Raw genomic sequence first — 20932 nt, forward strand, 5'->3', positions numbered from 1 at the left:
TATGTAAGGTATTTCACACTTATACAATTAATTTAATTCTTGCAAGAAAAAAAGCTAGACATGTATTAAATTCTTGGCGCATTGACACCGAACTCTTGATTTATTAGCCTTTGGTTTCTAAGCTCAAATCTTAATTCGTGTAAGATGAAGACACTAATATGTAAGGTATGTCACACTTATATAATTAATTTAATTCTTGCAAAAAAAAGCTAGACATGCATCAAATTCTTGGCTGATTGACACCGAACTCTTGATTTATTAGCCTTTGGTTTCATGAAAGCTCAAATCTTAATTCATGTAAGATGAAGACACTAATATGTAAGGTATTTCACACTTATACAATTAATTTAATTCTTGCAAGAAAAAGCTAGACATGTATTAAATTCTTGGCCTGTTGACACCGAACTCTTGATTTATTGGCACTGGTTTCTACAAGCTCAAATCTTAATTCATGTAAAATGAAGACACTAATATGTAAGGTATTTCACACTTATACAAGCTTGAATATTAGCTCATATAAAATAAAGGGATAAACGCGGTTTTTTATAGCTGTGCATACCCACAATGCAAAAAAATTTAAAATTAAAAAAAAAATTATATATATATATAGCTACACAACTTTTCCATTGTGAGTGCATTATGTCCAACAGTTAAGTAAACATTTATTTGGAATAAAATCAAGACTGAGACATAAATAACTTAATAAATAAGCAAACCATTTATTGAAAATAGAACACTAACCGGCCTAACTTATCACGTCCTGTTCTGTCAGATCCAACGGTCCAGATCTCCCAGGCAAGTTTCCGTCCCCGTTAAAGTTAACGGAATATCCCACCTGGCCGAGTGCGCGAACCGGCCAAAACCCAACTATTGAACGAACCAGAATGCTCCACTTATCACTCACCACTATAAATTTCTTCTTTTTCTTTTCTAAAATCGTCATCTTTTTCTCACTCAATTCCCCGTTCGCAGGCCATCCCTTCCAAATTCCAAGGTTTGTTTCATCTTTCTTTCTCTCCGTTTGATTCTACTTTGATTGCAAATTCAGTGCTTTGTTTCAGGATGTTGTTGGAATATTGGAATTGTGTTCAGATTTTTGTGTGTTTTCTCAGAAACTTACTTGATTTTTAGTTGTGATTCTGCTGCTTTGAGGAGGTAAGGGTTTTTGTTTGAGTTCACTGGTGATTAGGTTTGTGGTTCATGGCGGATATGGATTGTGAATGATTTTGATTGTTAAGCTTGGCTTGCTGTTTGAGATAGGAAGACTGAAGTTCTTAGATTTTGTTGTTTTTCTAGTGGAGAATTTCCTCAAGTTAAACAGTTCAATATATCAAGGATGCTGGAGAATAGAAATATCAGGGCAAGATATCTTATTCTAGAGGTAAATTTGTTGTAAAAGATGTGATTTTGGCATGGAATTCATTTTCTTATGGCCTTAGGTGTGAGGCGCAGTGGAATAGCTCTTTGCAAAGAGGTAGTTGGGAAAATTTGAGAGAGGAATTTTCATTTATGTTTTACTGTTAGTGGTCTTCTGATGCCGAAAGCTTCTCTTTGTTTCTTCTCAAATTTTGAGTTGTATTTTCCTTTTTTCCTTTTCCCTAGGTTTCTATGATGAATTTATTTGCTTTTGTTGAAATTTCAACATCTTACCTGTTAGTTGCTGGATGTTAGTCCCCTAGGTTCAGATTTGAGAGATTCCGTCTGGAGAGAGCATTTGTGGCACCGGGTTCACTTTTAGTTTCCTAATTTTATAACTGCTTTTGCATTGCCAAGTTTGTGACACCTGACGTCTTTGCCTGTGATTTTGTTTGGTTGAATTTTGAATTTTTTTTTGTCAGTTCTCCAAACTGAAAAACTCATTTATACTGCATGATTGTTTTCATGTTGAAAGAAACTGGGAGTTCTGTGCTTCTGGAATTTGCGTGTTCCTCACTCTATCTCTGATCTTGACTTTGCTTTCTGATTATTGCATTGGTTGATGACTAATGTAGCCATTTAATAATAGGCTTTTTCTTTCATTCTGTTAGACGGGGGCATCTTATATCAGGCCCTGATAGAGCTGCTGATAGATAGCAGTGGACATGAATGTTATTGGTTCCTTTTCCTGTGTGAGTTTGAATGGAGTTATCCAGAGAAGAAATGCTTGGGACGTGAGCACCAGCCAGAGGGCCAATCCCAATATAGATTCTGCACATGACAATCTGCAATCTTTCAGAAGCAGTGACTTCACTGGTTGCCGCTTGAGAGTTCAATCATCATGGCTAAGAAGATCGAGAGGAGACCAGAATGTTTTTCCACTGCAGGTTTGAATTTTAATTTTTTTTTCCATATATATTTGTTCTCATTAATTTTAATTAGTGGGTAACCTATTGCTCATATATGGTGCAGGTAGTTTGCATGGACTACCCGAGGCCTGAATTGGAGAACACAACCAATTTTTTAGAGGCTGCTCAACTATCTGCATCCTTCCGTAGCTGTCCACGCCCAAATAAACCATTGCAAATTGTGATTGCTGGTGCAGGTAAAACAGCCTCTTTTATATTATCTGCAAGATTGTTGATCTTTGTTTATGGAGAATATTTGAGAAAGATTTTTAATGGTTTAGCACCAGAGAGAAGATTAATTTGACACATGGTTACCTAAATGTAAATAATCATCCATTATACTGTCAATCATCAGGGCTGTTTCTGGCATCATCCATGTTAATGAAGATTGATCACTTTTGCACTTTTTGTAGGTTTGGCTGGTCTATCTACAGCAAAATATCTTGCAGATGCTGGTCATAAGCCTATACTTTTGGAGTCAAGGGATGTTCTTGGTGGCAAGGTTTAAATTTTATTCTATTGTTTACAAATTAAAAGTTTCTCACCATTTTTAGCGCTTTATTGAATCTGAAATTACATAGTTTAGAAGTATCATTATTTTCTCCTTTGCATCTGTGGCGATGTGTATTTGCTTATATCAGAGTCATCAGACATGATATGAAATGTATGCTCACCAGATTCAGAAATATCTCTCCCTTATTTTTTTGTTCGTGAGCCGCTAATGAATTTCTTGTTCTGTGATTTCCAACATAGTGTTGGTGATCTTCCTAATCTCGTCATAAGACTCATAATCTCACTTAGGGCTACTGAACATATAGGGTATTTACATGCTATTGAGTGACTATCATGGTATGAGATGTATTCGATTGAAATTGTTATCTGAAATAACATCTTGATGCATTTGGATGTTTTTATGTTCAATTGCTTGAATCAATTTCTGGTTTAAGAGAAATGATTCTGTATTAAGTTCCATATTCCTTGGAGGGAATCTAAAGTCTACCAAGGACTCAACTAATTGCTGTCTATTTATCTTCCTAACTATTGTTGGGCTGAATCATCTCACCATTTTTAGAATTAATAAGTGGTGTTTCTTTCTTGAAGGTTGCTGCTTGGAAAGACCAAGATGGAGATTGGTATGAAACTGGCCTCCATATATTCTGTAAGTACTCTCCTTGGTTTTTGGAGTTTCTTTCTAGTCTTCTCGAACTGATAGCTGGAAATATGTAATTTATGAAGTAGCAATAAGTTTCATGAATATTCTATTGCTGTTGATGAAATTTGTTTCATTGATGAAGAAACTCATTGAGACTTTTTGTAATGAAGTTGGAGCTTATCCCAACATGCAGAACTTGTTTGGTGAACTTGGTATCAATGATCGTTTGCAATGGAAGGAGCACTCAATGATCTTTGCGATGCCAAATAAACCAGGAGAGTTTAGCCGCTTTGATTTTCCAGAGGTTCTTCCTGCACCTTTGAATGGTAACCTTGATCATGAACGCTCAGGCTGTATTTTGATCATGATTATTCAAGTCTTTCCTTTGTGCTTCAATTGTTGGCTTTATGTTTCTGGATTAAATTCTTAACTTTTATTTATGCATTTAAGAATGTATGATTAAGATGAAAATAGGTAAAATATCCCTATGTGATGCTTTATTTTTCCACAATAACCAGAAAACTTTATTAGTTGTGATAATATAGAGAATGAGACATGTTTTGGAATGTTTTAAATTTAATAATAAATATTCTTTCAATACAGTCTAAAGTAAAATTTTATTTTCATAAATTGATTATAGTACATGCCCAAAGCAGTTGCTATAAGATAAATACATGAAAATAAATCTATCATAGTGTTAATTCTCAATTTTAGAATGTGATTAACAGGCATCTGGGCTATCTTAAAGAACAATGAAATGCTGACTTGGCCTGAGAAAGTGCAATTTGCCATTGGACTTTTGCCAGCCATGGTTGGGGGTCAAGCTTATGTTGAAGCTCAGGATGGCTTGACAGTTGCAGAGTGGATGAAGAAGCAGGTAGGACAGCTATAAATGGGTGTCTATTTATCCTAACTATTGCTGGTCTTGTCATAATATATATGTGGGACCTTTAGTTTCTGATTGTATGCTTAAAGTATTTTTTTTAGAGATAGCACATTTAATTTCTATCTGAGATGAATCGCTGACTGTGAGATTTCATCTAGAATATTTATGGCATAAAATTGGCTGTTGTTATTGTTATTAATCTTCTGTAGTTCAATGCAAGTTGATACAATCACCTTCAAAGTTGCATGTTTGCATCTTAATGAGGTCACTAAAGCAGTCCTCTGTTGAAATTTGGAAATTTCAATTCCTTTCATCTTGTAGATACTTCATGTATTTTCTGATCAGCAATTCCCAGTTAATGACTGCGTAATGGCAAAAAGTTTTCATTTCCTGTAATAAATAATTGTGTTTATGATATCTTTTTAATTAGATTACTTTATTTACTTATAAGAAAGGTTAACAAGAGGTAAAATCTTGATCCTTGCAAAGGTATTTCTCTATCTGTTGTAGAGGCTTTTTGTAATGATTAATGAGTTCTTAGATGATTAATGATTTAGCTCCTGTGTATGACAATATGAATATAGTGTCTACTGAGTCATGGGTGGTGATTGACATTTACAGTATGTGCATTGTAATTTATTTTGAGGTTTATATTTATGTCTTATTTGGTTGACATAGTGCAATCTAAATAAAATCTTCATTTGAATCTATTAATTTTTGCAGGGTGTGCCAAAACGGGTCAGTGATGAAGTTTTTATTGCCATGTCTAAAGCTCTTAACTTCATAAATCCAGATGAGCTTTCAATGCAGTGCATTCTAATTGCTCTGAATCGGTTCCTTCAGGTTCATTTTCCCTTTTCTTCTTTTGCTCATTTTGTAGTAATGGTATCAGGACATTTTGACTGGAACATAAATTCTGAGTCATATGAGTCTTAGAAAAAAAATATCCAGGGACCTACAGAATATAAATTTTCTTTCTTTGGATTTCTTCAGATGCCATGGAAACAAATTCACTCTCATCTGGCACAGCAGTGATCAATTGATGGTGATTTGCATAAATTCTAAGTTAATAATGGATGTATCAATTTTTGTTTACCTCAATAGGAGAAGCATGGATCTAAGATGGCCTTCTTGGATGGTAATCCTCCAGAGAGATTATGCATGCCAATTGTCAACCACATTGAATCATTAGGTGGTGAGGTCCGGCTTAATTCACGCCTTAAGACGATTGAGCTCAACTCTGATGGGACGGTGAAACACCTTGTCCTTGGAGATGGAAATATAATCACTGGAGATGTTTATGTAGTTGCTACGCCGGGTATGACTTAACTTGCACTCATACATTAGTATGAAGTATTAGTTTTATATCTCAAGCTATCATATTTTTATTGTATCAGTTGACATCTTGAAGCTTCTTTTACCTCAAGAATGGAAAGAAGTTTCTTACTTCAACAAATTGGAAAAACTTGTTGGAGTCCCCGTGATTAATGTTCATATATGGTCAGTCCGGAATCTGCTTAGCTATTGTGCGGACTATGACTTTGATTTTTAATTGTAATAATTTTACCATTAGATTTGTAAATTTCTATCTAGTTCCTTTTTTTTTCCCTTGATCTCACTTTTATTATTTCCATAATATCTCAGTTTTCCTGAAAGCTTCTCATTCCTAATTTCTTTTCTCAGGTTTGATAGAAAACTGAAGAATACATATGATCATCTTCTCTTTAGCAGGTTAATTAATTTGCTTACTTCACTACTGATGATACCTTTAGAAAATATATTCTTAATGCGCTTTCTTGATTTTCTTGTGCATGAGACTTGGTCTCGCTGTGATTTTTAACTAGCCTTAATATATCTTAAATTGATTCTGAATCTTGCTTCTCAGGAGTTCATTATTGAGTGTGTATGCAGACATGTCCGTTACATGCAAGGTAATTGCTAAGGCAAGACTTGATTATTACATTAACATTTCTTGGATGATCACATTAACTAGTTGTCCTATTAGTCAATAGCTTCTCCTTTTCCTCCGTCATAGTTTAAATCTTTGCATATTAAGAATTTTACTTAATCTTGTCTGAAATCTTTCCTCTCATTTAACTAATTAAGGATCATTGCCACTCAGCAATTGGCAATCTTTGTGGTCTAGCAGTATGGAGTTTATATCAAGTTCATTGAAGTTTTCTTCCAGAATTTGTCCCCAAGTTTTTATTCCATGCCTAAACTTACCAACTCAATTGTTATTATTTCCTTGAGCAATGATATCTTTCTATGTACTTAATGCAAAACTATCACAGGGTATCATGTATGTCTACACTATACCACAAATAGTATTCCTTTTTTTAATTGGGTTAGAACACGAGTCGTATTCCTTGGAGACATAAAGGGTTGCTTGAAACTTCTTTTCGCTGAAGTACGAATACCGGTCACTAAGATTGGCATTCCAGGCATTTGGCATTATATTCAAGTAACTTAAACACGACTTCTATAGTAAGTTCCATGTTATAAGTTCAGAACTGTATGTAAGCACCTGATTAACAACTCATGACCCAAAATCAGAAATGAGCTAAAACCTTCATAGAAATTGTATGTTAGAAAATATTTCTCACAAAATTGTTTGAACTTACATTCCTTTATCATAATTTTCTTGCAGGAGTACTATGATCCTAACCGCTCTATGTTAGAGCTAGTTTTTGCACCTGCGGCAGAATGGATCTCATGCAGTGACTTGGAAATTATTGATGCTACTATGCAAGAACTAGCAAAACTATTTCCTGATGAAATTGCTGCAGATCAGAGCAAAGCCAAAATTCTGAAATATCATATCGTCAAAACACCAAGGTGAGCTAAAACTTTACTTGCATTGCCATTGTCATTATCATATAGCTCTGTTTCACCCAAAAAAATTACCATGTGGATGACATTCTTAATTCTCTGATGATTTAACCCTGCCACAGATCTGTTTATAAAACTGTGCCTAACTGCGAACCATGCCGCCCCTCACAAAGATCTCCAATTGAAGGATTCTATCTAGCCGGTGATTACACGAAACAGAAATACTTGGCTTCGATGGAGGGTGCTGTTTTATCAGGAAAGCTATGTGCTCAAGCTATTGTACAGGTATGTGAGCAGAGTATCAGCTCTCTAACTGATGTTTGGTTTGCCGGTATAATTCTATTCTCTTCACATCTGGACTATGAATTATCAATCACTGAATTGCCACTCTGTTCTTTGTTCACATTTACAAGACGAAAAATTTATTATCGTTTCCGAATAAATTTCGAAAGCTTTTTACTGTCAAAACAATTTATTTCTGCAGGATTATGACTTGCTGGCTTCGCGAGCTCAGAAAAAGGGAGGAACCTGAGATGAGTATTGTTTGATTATAACTGTGTAAATCTCCATTGATGGCCTGACAGCAAGCAGTGTTTTCTTCAAATTATCAGCTCATTGTTGTTGTTTACACTGAAATGCACCACCATTGTTGTATTAAGAATGGTTTCTGATCCAAGAGGGATGCTTTGTAAATCTTCAATACAACAGGACACTAAATGAATCAATGTACTTTATTGCATCCTGTTATAACCTATTGACAAGTTCAAGTTAATCATGGATTATTGTAATGTTGAGGAATAGTTACTTATGTCATATATATTATATACTTGAATGGCTAAATATTTAACATTGCATGTATATATGTTTACTAGATAATATATTTATATTTTAAAATGACTTTTTAATTTTGATTTATAATTATTTATATAATAAGTTTATCTTTGTACAACTAAAAAAAAATGTTTCTGAGAAATAGATTTCTATATATATATATATGGGGTGTCAAAAAGTTTTTCTTTAGTTATTTAATAATTGAATGTTAAAACTCAAAATCAACCATGAGAATTATATATATATATATATATATATATACACACATGTACTACATATCAGCTACATCAGTGGATGTAAAAATAAAAAGTAAAAGAGCTTATCCATATATTTAAATCTAAGGACATTATTGTCCATAATATTAAGTGAGATGAATATATTTTTATCTCAATCGTCTGATCTTGATCACAACAGGAAAAAAATAAATAAATAAATTTTGTCTATTCATCTTTAATTTGCACCCTCTTCTATTTATACTTGTCAAATATACGCAGATGATTATATATACATATACCTAAGAAATTTGGTGAGGGTATATCCATAATTTTGAGTTATAAGTAATTATCATTTTTATTTTTAAACATAATTAATTATGTGTCATAATTATGTTGCTCTATAAAAGTAAAGAATGCTGATTAATGAAAATCTAATAATAATTAATAGAAGCGAATGATACCAAAGTTCTATACCTAATTTAGATCTAATAAATTTCAAAGGACTTCGATTTATAAGTACAACTCCAGAGCGCGAGCGAGAGAGAGAGAGAGCGAGATGAAGGGGCTGACGCTGTTGCTCTCCGTGGCCTGGGCCATGACCCTCCTCTACGGCGAGATGGTCGCCTTCTTGAAGCCCCTCTGGGCTTGCTCCTGGCCTCCTATGGCCGCCACCACCGCCTCCGGTAACCCCTCGGTACAGTCTCCTTGTGCTTGATCTCCTTTGTTCTAGTTCTCTTGCTCTATGCCCATCGCTCACCCACTGCATCAGATCACTACCCATTTATCTCTTTCTTGCTTCATTGAGATTGTGTGTTGAGAGGGAATACTGAGCCTTTGCTCGCCTTCTGAGAATTTGCCCTGGTTTCGTATTGCATTGTTGTAAATACATGCATTTTTTTATGTTTGATCTTTTTGATATGTTTTTGAATTCTTTCCAATCAATTTAGAAGCTGAATGATGTGAATATGGCATTTTGATGATACCTGCAGTGAGAATTTGATGTAGTTTTGTAGGTTTTTTATTTATTTTTTTATTTTAGAATCTCGGTGAGACAGAGATCAATCGCCAAAATTTCCATTTTTTTTTACTAAGAAGTCTATCAATTGTGCTTACTGCCAATTAACTTGTTATTGGCTTGGTTGTGCAGGGAATGAATGATCATGTGAAAGTTGCTGTCTTGGCTGATCCACAGGTCAGTAGAGGACATACTAATAAGAATTGAAATTAGTGAGTTTGTTTAGTTATTTTATGGTACTACCATCATCAAGACTAGAAATGTTTTTATTGCTTTTGTAACAACAAGCGTTCTAGTTTGTGCTTTTGTGTTTGTTTTGAAACCGATTTTCTTCTGAAAAGCTTATGGACAGGACCTCCCTTGGACTTCCTTCAGGATCACTGGCTCTAGAGGCTGCTCAATTTTATACAGATATCTACATGAGAAGATCTTTCCATTCATCAGTTTTGCCCTTCAAGCCTGATTTGATTCTATTTCTTGGTGATATGTTTGATGGTGGTCCTTACTTGTCAGATCAAGAGTAAGGCAATTTTTTTAGACCTTTATAATTTATGAGTTACTTGATCTTACTCTGCTTGAATATCATGTCTTCGCAAGTCTGTCGAAAGATTCATATGACATAAATAATAGCATGTTTGAGATGAATTGTCTTGTAAGGGTTATGCATTTAATATTTGTGGCATTTTTTCTTGTATTTTGAAAATATAGTGGTCCGTGACAAATTTTGATTTATCCCATTCCACTTTACTTTTCAGGACATTAAATCTACAATTTGCTTGCTTCTTGGTCATAACCATAGTCTTCTAACCTTCTTTAGGGATGGCAATTTTCACACTTTTAACAGCTAACGTCCTTATTCTTAATAGGTGGCAGGAATCTTTAAACCGTCTGAGACATATGTTCAAGCTTAATAATAAGGGAAGAAATTCATACATCCCAGTTTATTACCTTTCTGGAAATCATGATATTGGCTATTCTGGTCTCTATTCATTGTATCCAAAGGTATGTAGTTATCTGTTTGATTATTCATTTAGCTAGATTTATTTTTTACAGGATGAAGTTTACATTGGAAGATATTAGTATTATTATGAAACACTAATTGAGCAACCAATGTTCCAGTTACCTTAAGACCTGACAGGGATTTATGATACAGAGAGAATTGTTGTCCCTGGACTTTAATTAACTCAAATATGTCTTGCTGAACTTTGAATTTTGAACTGAGTGCTGCTGCTATTTTCAAGCTATTTTACAATGAGGGAATCTTAGGTTGAAGATTTCCATGAACCTTGGACATCTGACACCCGGACCAAGCTTTCCATGACGAATGTTTCTACATTGATTATCGCTGACATACATATTAACCTTTTACCATGTTCTCTTTGTTGTTAACCTTTTTCAGTGCTATGTTCATCTATACATGAGGATGATGGCGATATGACTGCTCATCTGGACCTGTAAAATATAAATTTCTAAATGTATTGTTTGTCTTTAGTTGAAAGGAATGGATAATTTCATGACTTCAGATCATTGCAACCGTCATCTTTGGCGATGTTAACAAATAATCTTTGTTTTGAGAGAAAGCAAAGTAAAATTCACTTTTAGGATTTTAATTTCTTACTTCTTTCTACCTGAATAGAGTGTTGCACTTGTTAAATTGTGATTTGCATTTTTTTAAAATTTTTTGTGGGTCAATGTTTATTATTAATTTTTTTTTCAGGTGGTCTCTCGGTTTGAGAATGAATTTGGAGCAAGAAACTACCGCTTCCTTGTTGGAAAAGTGGAGTTTATCATTGTTGATGCCCAAACTCTTGATGGTAATTTATCTTTTCAATTAGTAACTCACCAATGTAGCTCTTAATAAAGCATGATTATTGACAAAGATTTTTATTTGGAAAAAATTCTCTTGAATATATTTGATAGTCAACGTCCTTTACCATGGAACTGGTTGTCAGCTGTATAATGATAACAATTTTAATTAAGACAGATATTTGGTCTTTGTTCTCATTCTATGGAAATGAGGATCAGACAAGTTGACCTACTGGACCCTACCAGACCTAAGGTAGTGATTAAAAGCCTGTAGATCATCAATCTTCCTAACGTCTGATGTGAGCAGTGGGTTCGAAAAAATTGCGTGAGCAGTCGATTTGTGAAAATTGTTCCAAATGAGAGAGCACAGTGCACCATTTGAGGGCAATAGGCTACTTACATGTGAAATGAGTTGATCATGCCACCAAATTTGAATGCCTTATGAATTTCTTGACGCATGCTGTGCTGTTACTGGGTTATGTGCTACTAGGACTGTGACTATTGCTGTTACCACATGTTACTGCTTTCGATTTCATATTGCGTTAACAAAAAGTTACACATTGCATGCTAGGAACAGGTTAATAATTTATCTTGTGATGAGACAAGACTTCCCCAGTGAATAGATCAGGAAATTGAGAATCGTGATTGGTGATGCTTTATTATGACATAATGTATTTGATGATTATGCCTCTGAAACATTATGAGGAGACATCTCTCTCTTCTGTTTGTATTAGAAACGTAAAGAGAGTTTGTGTTTGATAGAACATTAGCAGTAACCGCATGACTTGGTAACAAAGTATATATGTGCTGGCTATGTGGTTGTTTTGGTTTTCTGTGTGTGATAAAGATAAAGATAAATTTGATAATTGAGCTTGCAGGGCCTAAAGACGACAATCAAACTTCTTTATCATGGAATTTTATCAGAAATATATCCAAAGGTACATGGTATTCACATTAAGAGAATATATTGGAGAAAGATTATCAATGTAAAAATGCCTTATTGATGGATTTATTTAGATTCTACACATCCAAGGGTTTTGTTGACACATATACCATTATATCGGCCTGATGGTACACCTTGTGGCTCACACCGCTCTTCCCCTGTTATCAATCAGGTATCTTATGCTCTTTCATACAAGTTGAATAGACCAAAATACATATACAATTGTGTCCTGCTTTGCATCTACATCTAGTTTTTTTTAATTCATTTGATTGTTGCATGCATGACCTTGCATCTTGCTGATATTTTCACACTTTGTGTAGTGAGGTACTGTATGGAAATACCTAAAGTGTTAGATAGCTACATTTTTGCATAATGTGTTTTTTTTGAGATAAATATGTTTTGAAACTAAATTGATTAGTTTCTTTTGTTTATCTTCAGAGGGTTTCTTTTGCCAGTCCTGGTCAAGGAATAACGTAAGTCTAAAAATTCTCTTCCTCACTGTCATGTATAGCTGATGCGTTGAATTTCAATATGGCCGTCAGGATTAAGTTTAATTCTTATTTTATCCATGTAGCTATCAAAATTATCTTACTAAGGAAACGTCAGACGGTTTACTGGATGCTGTTAAACCTGTATGATCCCACCTTTTAGTTAAGACTTGAAAATTTTTGATGCATCTGAAAGCAGCCTCAAAATTGGATTTTCCTTGCAGATTCTTGTATTGTCTGGTCATGACCATGATCAATGTACTGTCACCCATTCTACTCCTTTTGGACCTGTAGAAGAGGTTGATTTGTGGATGTACATTCAGTGATTCATTCAAATATTTTTTGGATTTATTTCACTGCAATTAATTGTGTAAACTGTGCAGCACACCCTAGGGACATTCAGTTGGCAGCAGGGTAACCTTTATCCATCATTCATGCTTCTGACTGCAACCTCACGATCATCTTCAATTGAAAGTGACTCCAAGAATGCAGTTTCTACGCATCTATGTTTTCTTCCAATGCAAACACACATTTACATATGGTATTGCCACTTTCTATAAACCTTATTTGGCTGGAATTCAGCTTTTTAGCAGTTATTTAGTTATTATGTTTTGTCTCCATCATTGATTTTCTCAGGTATATAGCCCAATTTATGATCACACTTTTCTTGCTCATCATTTGGCCGAGGAATGGTTTCAGTTGTTTGGGCCATTACGTGGATATCATCAAAGGAATGGGAAGAAGTTTGTTGACCACTTCTAAAGAGAAAGATGATGAAGATTGTGAATATGAGATGGTATGGGATGCAGAGGGATCAATGCATCTTGTCAAGAAAGCATCAAACAGAACCCAGCCTACGAAGTCCGATTTAGGATCAACCGGAAGGTAACTACTGCTTGGTCTTTCACTTTGTATGCTTCAAAGATTAATGAATTTCCATGGTAGGGGTAATGCTGTTGTCCGGCCATCAGCAAGAAAGAACATCACTCCGGAGCAAGATGCATCAGTCTTTGTAGAGATGGCTGGTGATTCAAGGTCAGGGAATACGGCGAAAACGTCAAAATTTAGCAATTCGAGAATGAGGAAGTTGATTCAGAGAGTGATTTCGGTCGTTCAAGCTCTTGTGATCATTGCTGCTGTGAATGTCCCACTCTACATCATGTTGTTGTTCAAGGATTGGATCTAAAGGAACAATTCTACAATATGAAAGAGGCTGATTCATTAACTTGAGAGATTAGAATAGTTAGTACTTTATAGAAGTAATGACTGGTCTATGTAATTTTATGAACAATAATGCTTTTATACTCAAGTCTGAACTGGAGGTGGATTGAATTTTTATAACACAGGGTTATCTGGATTATATAGAAATAAATCATTGACTTAAATATTTCATTTTTGGTTGGATTAGAACTGTGAATCTACTTAAAAATTTTCATATATTTAACACAAAATTTTGTTAACCTTTCTTAGCAAAATAGATAATTATCAGAGAGAGAAGTTAAACTATTGACTACTCTTTTCCCTACTCAAAAGGGCATTTCATTGTGCCCTTTACTTAAAAGTCAAAGATTAAAATTTTATATGTGGTATATCCATAATTATTAAATAAATAAATAAACTATCGGAATTCCATAATAATTAACAAAATCTATTGGAATTAATTGGGTAAAAGTTCAAGGGGCTATAAGAAAAAAAATACCCCAACATAGATTTCATAGTTTAGAAGAAAAAAACCCTTTGCTTGCATCTTCTCTTAAAAAAAAAAGAAAAAAAGAAAAAAGAATTAATTAGGTAAAAGTTCAAGGAGTTATAAGAAAAAAATACCCCTAATTTAGATTTTTTTAGAGTTGAGAAACAAATACCCTTGCCCGCATCTTCTCTTCTTCTGCTTCTCTCTCGCTCTCCCGCTCTCCCGCTCTTTCATTCTCATCGATAAGCGGAGATGCCATCGTTCCCCAATACCCACTCTCCCTCCTCCCAGAACCAACAATCAGGTGGGAAGTCCCAGCAGCAGCAGCAGCAGCAGCAGCAGCAGCAATTGCTTGCAAAGTAAGTGAGGATTTGGAGCGCTCTCTCTCTCTCTCTCTCGTTATTTTGATTCTTCTTTTGTTTGGGAGAAGATGTAATTGAAATTCATGGTTTTTAGTTGGGATTGATTGATGTGGCAGGAAGCGGTGGATAGCCCAGCAGAGGAAATCGCTCCCCATTGCTTCAGGTTGTGGTCTTTACTTCACGCTATTCACAATCGCGTATTTCTGAGCTTATGATTGATTTTCGGTGTCGATGTTTGCAGTTGAGCGGAGGATTGTTGATGAAGTGAGGAAAAATGATATCTTGATTGTTGTTGGTGAAACCGGAAGTGGAAAGACCACCCGTAAGCTCTTCTTGATGATTGGAGAAGTATTTGTTCGATTTACAATGATTTTTTTCTCTGTTTCCTTGCAGAGTTGCCCCAATTTTTGTTTAATGCTGGATTTTGCCAGAATGGTAAAGCCATTGGTGTCACTCAGCCTCGTAGGGTTGCAGCTATTACTGTTGCGAAGCGTGTGGCTGAAGAGTGTAATGTGGAGTTAGGCCAGAAGGTTGGTTATGCTATTAGATTTGATGATGTTACTTCCAGTTCAACGAGGATTAAGTACATGACGGATGGCTTGCTTTTGAGGTAATCAACTTTAGCTGTTATCCGTGTGTTGCTTTTTATTTGCTGTTATATTTATTATTATTGTTTTTATTATTAGTGCTTAAGCATCATCAATATGGGGATGCCATCCTTGCGTCATTGTTTTATAATACTTGTGATGTTATGGTATAGCACATAGAGGTGGAGAAGAGCTAAATAAATACCTCATCTTGCAAAGTTAGACATGTTTTACAATCTACAGGAGGTAAAATATAATTTATTTTAAGTAAAGTAGTAATTGACTCATCTTGAGCGGGCTGATTTTATGTTTTATTGTATTATTCGGATTTAATTAATGGGGCCAAGTTCGTAGTTATTCTAAGCGTGCACGCACACACACAATGAAGATGGATTTTAACGCACTATGTTGTTGACACCAGTTTTTTGGAATTTATTGTTGGGCGAAGTGGATAATTGCAAGATATTAATTTGTTTAAATCATGTGATGCGTGGTAGCAGTTGTGTTTTGTTAAAGATAATAATTATGGAGTTTCTTCTTTTTCTTAATATACTTCTGTTAGTTGCCAATTTTTTCTCAGATTGTGAACTTTTGTGCGGATTTGTGAAGTTAGACACGCTTATGCGATTATTCTAGACTTTTTGTGCTGATTGATTTGTCCTCATGGATCTTCAGAGAAGCACTTCTGGATCCACTTTTGTCCAGATATGGAGTCATTATTGTTGATGAAGCTCATGAAAGAACAGTTCACACTGATGTCTTGCTTGGCATACTGAAAAAAGTGCAAAAGGCACGCTCACAATCTATTTCTAAAGAACCCATCAAGAATGCAAATATTGACATTGACATGTTAAACGAGGTCAATCATCAAAGACTAAACACTCTTTTAAGTCCTAAGGCATGTCAGAATACAAAGTTTCTGCCTTTAAAGTTGATAATAATGTCTGCGAGCTTGGATGCTAAAGGCTTCTCAGAGTATTTTGGCGGTGCGAAAGCCGTGTATGTTCAGGGACGGCAGTATCCTGTTGATATCCTTTATACATATCAGCCGGAACAAGATTATCTGGATGCTACCCTCATAACCATTTTTCAGGTAGTTTTTTTTGTGAAATATTGTCATGTTCAATGCTTTTACTCGTTTACCTGCTTTCTCGCAGCTATATAGAAGCAAGCTTTGAAACTTGATTTCCAATGGAGACACTAACTTGGTTGGCCTTCTTGAGTCCACTTGCATGGCTTGAATTATCAAATCTTGTGCTAAATTCATACTTATTGTTTCTTGAGTTATATTTGTGTGGCAGATTGCTAGCTTAGTACTCCATCAGTTCCTTCCCTTTTGACTGACTTTTTAACTTTCAGTCCCCATTTACTGTGTTGCAGACAGTTTATGTCTGCACGCTACATCATGCCTAATCTGCTAGTTTATTAGATCATTGTTGATGTTGATCAACTCAAGATCTTATTGCTTCTTACTTTGATAAAAGATTGTTTTTTACTATTTTTTATGCTGCCATGCTGAAAGAAAAAAGGAATATTTTTTGTTAGATCCATTTGGAAGAGGGCCCGGGAGACATCCTTGCATTTTTAACAGGACAAGAAGAGATTGAATCAATAGAGAAACTTATTCATGGGCGTCTTGATAAATTGCCTGATGACAAAAGAAAAGTCATGACAGTTCCTATTTACTCATCTCTTCCCTCAGAGCAGCAAATGAACGCCTTCAAGCCGGCCCCATCTGGTTTCCGCAAGGTAATTAACTATGCTTGTTTTCACCAACTTTGTAAATTTTACCAACTTACCATGCTCATTAATGCAACTTGTTTTATCACGGTAAAGATAGTCATTACTGTTAATAGGAAAGTCACACAAAATAATACTAATGGCATACAGATCTAAACAGAACAATGGTGTTTGATGTGTTAGAGCTTTTTAATATGCACCAGAAAGGATGGTGATGTTATTTTATTGTTTCTATGAATATGGATTTTGAAATGGGGTTAGGACATACGTTCACATTGTTCGTCTAAACAAATGCTTCCCACTTAGAAGCTCACAGTTGTATATAGTGCAATTTTTTCATTTAATAAGCAAAGTTTTTCTTAAAGCCACTATATATATATATTTTTTCAAATTCTATATTTGTTGTGTGAAATTCTTGTTAGCTTTTATCTAAGGCAAAAAAGTAAAGGATATGATTTGTTCTCATTTGCCATTGATGATTCTCTGTGTGTTTTCCTTGTTTTATTAGTAAATCTAATGAATTTGCAGGTTATATTAGCTACAAACATTGCTGAGACATCAGTAACAATCCCTGGAATCAGATATGTTGTTGATCCTGGATTGGTCAAGGCCCGTTCATACAATCCAGTTACAGGAATGGAGTCATTGATCATCATCCCAACTTCAAAAGCACAGGCTCAACAAAGGAGGTGGATAACTCAGTATTCTTTATAACTATCTCATTTGATTTTCTAGCGATTTGACATATATGGATATGGTTGAGGTCTTCTACCATGTGATTATCTGTTCCTAGAGCCCTATATCATGCATAATCTGAGGAAGCTGTTGCTGTGTTTTGATTAGTTTGATTAATACCAACTTTTAGGATGGCCAGAGAAAGTGTGTTATCAGTCAATTGTTAGAACCATAATGGCCTATTTAGTCTTGTTAGGAGCAGATTTTTATTACTCTGTTCGAGTTCTTTTATTTTATTTTTTCCTAATGAAAGTGCCTTTTAACTTAAAATAATGATAAGAGTGGCTATCTTTTATAATGATAAGCTAGTGACCTGAGGATTGATTTCCTATATTCAGGTTTATATTTGCCATGATATCAAGTACCCTGAAGTATCATTTTGACACACTATATGAATTTTTTTAGAACTTTTCTAATTAGTACAATTTATTTATTTATTTATTTTTGACATGCCATGAATTATTTTTTTAGTGTTTATGCCCCGCAGAGAGGAAAGAAATTTTCTGTGAGCAGATATTAGTTCACATGATGATTAGTTTCTATGATGTGCTTCTTCCGATGTTGCAGCACTTTCCCCAATCCTACTTTAAGTTAAATAAGTTCAACTACCAATTATATACAGGTCAAAGAACTAAGTGTCTTAAATCACCCAATGATAGTTTAGATATGATTGAATTGTTCTGTGAAGTTGCATGATGCTATCATACTTTCCACAATAGACAACTTCTGTGGGCTTTATATTTCCGTCCTTTTTCTCTGTAACAAGGATGCTATGCTTTTCTAGTTGATTTACGGTTTCATTGCAGATGTTTGATAGCATTGAATTTATGTGGATTCTAAAGATCTGATTTGTTTATGCCTGGAATTTTATTCTTGTCTTGTACAATTATTGCATTTGGTGTAGTAGGTGATAAATTCTTGTTTAATGCAGTGGTCGTGCTGGACGTGAGGGACCTGGAAAATGCTTTAGATTATATCCGGAATCTGAGTTTGGCATGCTAAGTGATTCAACCATTCCTGAGATAAAGAGGTGCAACCTTGCAAATGTTGTATTACAGCTAAAGGCCCTTGGCATTGATGACATTATTGGGTTTGATTTCATGGAGAAACCATCAAGGTAAATGTTGAACTCCACGCTGGTTTCTATTTGTAGAAGACCTAAGTTTATTAGCATTGATGTATAACTTATTCTTCTTCTTTTTTTTTTCTTTTTCTTTTTTTTTTTAAAAAAGGAAGTTTTGACATAAATGTGAACACGGAGCTACAAGAGGATATGCGCCTAAAAAAACTGATTACCTCTTGAATTGAGAAGTTATGTGTCTTTTCCATTGATGTAGATGAACTTTTATATTTATATCTAATGACTTAAGAACTTAAAAAAAAAAAAAGAAAAAAATCATGATGTCTCTCATGAAGTAGGTGCTTACAAATGGCTTGAGAAAATCTTTGGCATTGATTTGGCTGTCAAATAGAATCACTTCTCCATTATTTTCTTTCTTGTTGGTACTGCTCCAATACTTATTCTTAATGCTGTCAACATGCCATTTAATGGTTCATTTGAAACATGGTAACCCTGAAATATTTGCTTATGTATTACATTCTTTTGCTAACGATAAAATTCCTTGCGTTGAACTTTTTTGACATGGATGGCTGTCAACAGGATGACTATTGTGAAATCTTTGGAGCAATTATTCCTTTTAGGGGCGTTGACAGATGACTACAAACTGTCAGATCCAATTGGGCATCAAATGGCTAGGCTACCATTGGATCCTATTTACTCCAAAGCCCTCATCTTGGCCAATGAGTTCAAATGTTTGGAAGAGATGTTAATTGTGGTCTCTATGCTTTCAGTAGAATCTATTTTCTATTTCCCTCGTGAAAAGATGGAAGAGGTATGGATGCATAATAAGCTGCAACTTATCGGTCATATTAGTTGCTTGTTCAACTTTCTTTCAATGAATGGTAAAACTATTTCGCCTTGGAAAAAAATAATCTTTTGCATGCACTTCGATCATTATCAATCCTTCTTATTGGTGGTATAAATGAAGTCAAGTTTCTTATATGTCTCCATATTCAGATTAAATATTATTCCAAGCAAACTATCTGTTGGTTCAGTTTTAACATTTATGAGAGGGCTTTGTAATGCTTGCTGACTTGAATATCATTTGCATGCTAGGCAAGAGCTGCAAGGAAGAGCTTTTCCAGTCCAGACGGGGATCATGTAACCCTAGTGAATGTTTATCGAGCGTCTGCAGAATGTCTGGATAAGAGCAAGATGGTTACCAGCAAAGATAAAACAATTGAGAAAAACTTGAAGAAATGGTGCATTGAAAATTTTATCAACAGCCGATCCCTTAGGCATGCTCGAGATATTCACAGGTATCTCATGTTCTTTGCATTCAATTATTACACCATCGTGCTTTTACCGTACAGATGTCAAAATTTTCTGCTGTTAGACTTAGTATTCCTCATGATTCATAAACTCTTTTGCAGTCAAATTCAAGGGCATGTTCAACACATGGGTCTGTCGGTCACATCTTGCGGCGACGATATGCTTCAGTTCCGGAGATGTCTCACTGCTGCTTTCTTTCTCAATGCTGCTATGAAGCAACCAGATGGAACGTACAGGTAAAGCGCTAACAGACACTGAAACTAAGCATCATCTTCATGTGATTGCTCAGCAGAAATATCGTGAAAACATGTCATTCTTTTTATTGATAAAAGTATGCATTCGATTCAAAACATTTCATGGTTTTCCACAACTGAAAATGCTACTTCATTCTCTTACTCCAATCGTCGATGTTTATATTACTTGACAGGGCATTGGCGAGCGGGCAGACTGTGCAGATCCATCCATCGTCGATGTTGTTCCGATCGAAACCAGAGTGTATCGTATTCAACGAGCTGGTTAGAACTAATCACAACTATGTCAGGAACCTCACAAGAATTGATCCACTTTGGTTGCCTGAACTGGCTCCTCAATATTATGCTTCTTCATAGTGATCTATTGCACCATTCTTTTTCTATGTTGTAATGTAGCTTAAATGCTATTTCTATATTTTGTTCTTCATTAAAATTTCATTTATCTTGTATTATTCCAAAATTTTGAGAACACTTCATGATTTTGTAAATTTTAAATTGATTGAATTTAAAAAGGTTCTCTAAATCTGAACCAATTCATTAATTTTCTATAATTGTACAAAATTCCCTCGAAGTCCCTGACCATTGTTGTGAAAACACCCACAAAAAAAAAACTAATTAGAATGCTTGTTGCTTGGATAGATATATATATATAGGGGTATATATATAGTGGGGGGCTTTTTCA

General features: G+C 34.9%; 3 protein-coding genes across 7 annotated transcripts; all 3 read left to right on the forward strand.

Moving 5' to 3' along the window:
• The first annotated feature begins 839 nt into the window (after positions 1 to 839).
• Positions 840 to 7916, forward strand: LOC120281737 (15-cis-phytoene desaturase, chloroplastic/chromoplastic). The gene is given in 16 exon segments (XM_039288437.1): positions 840 to 994; positions 2028 to 2303; positions 2389 to 2521; positions 2738 to 2826; positions 3426 to 3483; positions 3648 to 3803; positions 4206 to 4354; positions 5087 to 5206; positions 5468 to 5681; positions 5761 to 5863; positions 6047 to 6094; positions 6249 to 6294; positions 7014 to 7201; positions 7318 to 7480; positions 7680 to 7709; positions 7711 to 7916. Coding segments are annotated over 15 exon segments (1752 nt in total). The 5' UTR covers positions 840 to 994; positions 2028 to 2081; the 3' UTR covers positions 7744 to 7916.
• Positions 7917 to 8769: 853 nt separating this feature from the next.
• LOC120281738 (uncharacterized protein C630.12) lies at positions 8770 to 13885 on the forward strand. 3 transcript variants are annotated; one of them, XM_039288438.1, is made up of 13 exons: positions 8770 to 8935; positions 9389 to 9433; positions 9598 to 9776; positions 10123 to 10258; positions 10974 to 11070; positions 11941 to 12000; positions 12080 to 12177; positions 12444 to 12478; positions 12580 to 12637; positions 12718 to 12792; positions 12877 to 13034; positions 13130 to 13378; positions 13439 to 13885. In XM_039288438.1, the coding sequence occupies exons 1-13, from the start codon at positions 8798 to 8800 to the stop codon at positions 13677 to 13679; spliced, it is 1569 nt and encodes a 522-aa protein (XP_039144372.1). In that variant the 5' UTR covers positions 8770 to 8797; the 3' UTR covers positions 13680 to 13885. The 3 variants fall into 3 exon arrangements, with proteins under 3 accessions (XP_039144372.1, XP_039144373.1, XP_039144374.1); XM_039288439.1 differs by having other exon boundaries at positions 8911 to 8935; positions 9609 to 9776; XM_039288440.1 differs by lacking the exon at positions 8770 to 8935 and having other exon boundaries at positions 9402 to 9433; positions 9632 to 9776.
• Positions 13886 to 14362: 477 nt separating this feature from the next.
• Positions 14363 to 20737, forward strand: LOC120281733 (pre-mRNA-splicing factor ATP-dependent RNA helicase DEAH10). 3 transcript variants are annotated; one of them, XM_039288432.1, is made up of 12 exons: positions 14363 to 14542; positions 14662 to 14708; positions 14787 to 14893; positions 14977 to 15155; positions 15808 to 16225; positions 16678 to 16881; positions 17401 to 17561; positions 18539 to 18724; positions 19268 to 19499; positions 19784 to 19986; positions 20101 to 20235; positions 20427 to 20737. In XM_039288432.1, exons 1-12 carry the CDS (start codon positions 14436 to 14438, stop codon positions 20605 to 20607), a joined length of 2160 nt encoding a protein of 719 aa, XP_039144366.1. In that variant the 5' UTR covers positions 14363 to 14435; the 3' UTR covers positions 20608 to 20737. The 3 variants fall into 3 exon arrangements, with proteins under 3 accessions (XP_039144366.1, XP_039144365.1, XP_039144367.1); XM_039288431.1 differs by having other exon boundaries at positions 14787 to 14867; positions 14939 to 15155; XM_039288433.1 differs by lacking the exons at positions 14363 to 14542; positions 14662 to 14708 and having other exon boundaries at positions 14784 to 14867.
• Positions 20738 to 20932: the final 195 nt, after the last annotated feature.

Source organism: Dioscorea cayenensis, chromosome 18, assembly GCF_009730915.1.
Source record: "Dioscorea cayenensis subsp. rotundata cultivar TDr96_F1 chromosome 18, TDr96_F1_v2_PseudoChromosome.rev07_lg8_w22 25.fasta, whole genome shotgun sequence".
NCBI classification, from domain to species: Eukaryota; Viridiplantae; Streptophyta; class Magnoliopsida; order Dioscoreales; family Dioscoreaceae; genus Dioscorea; species Dioscorea cayenensis.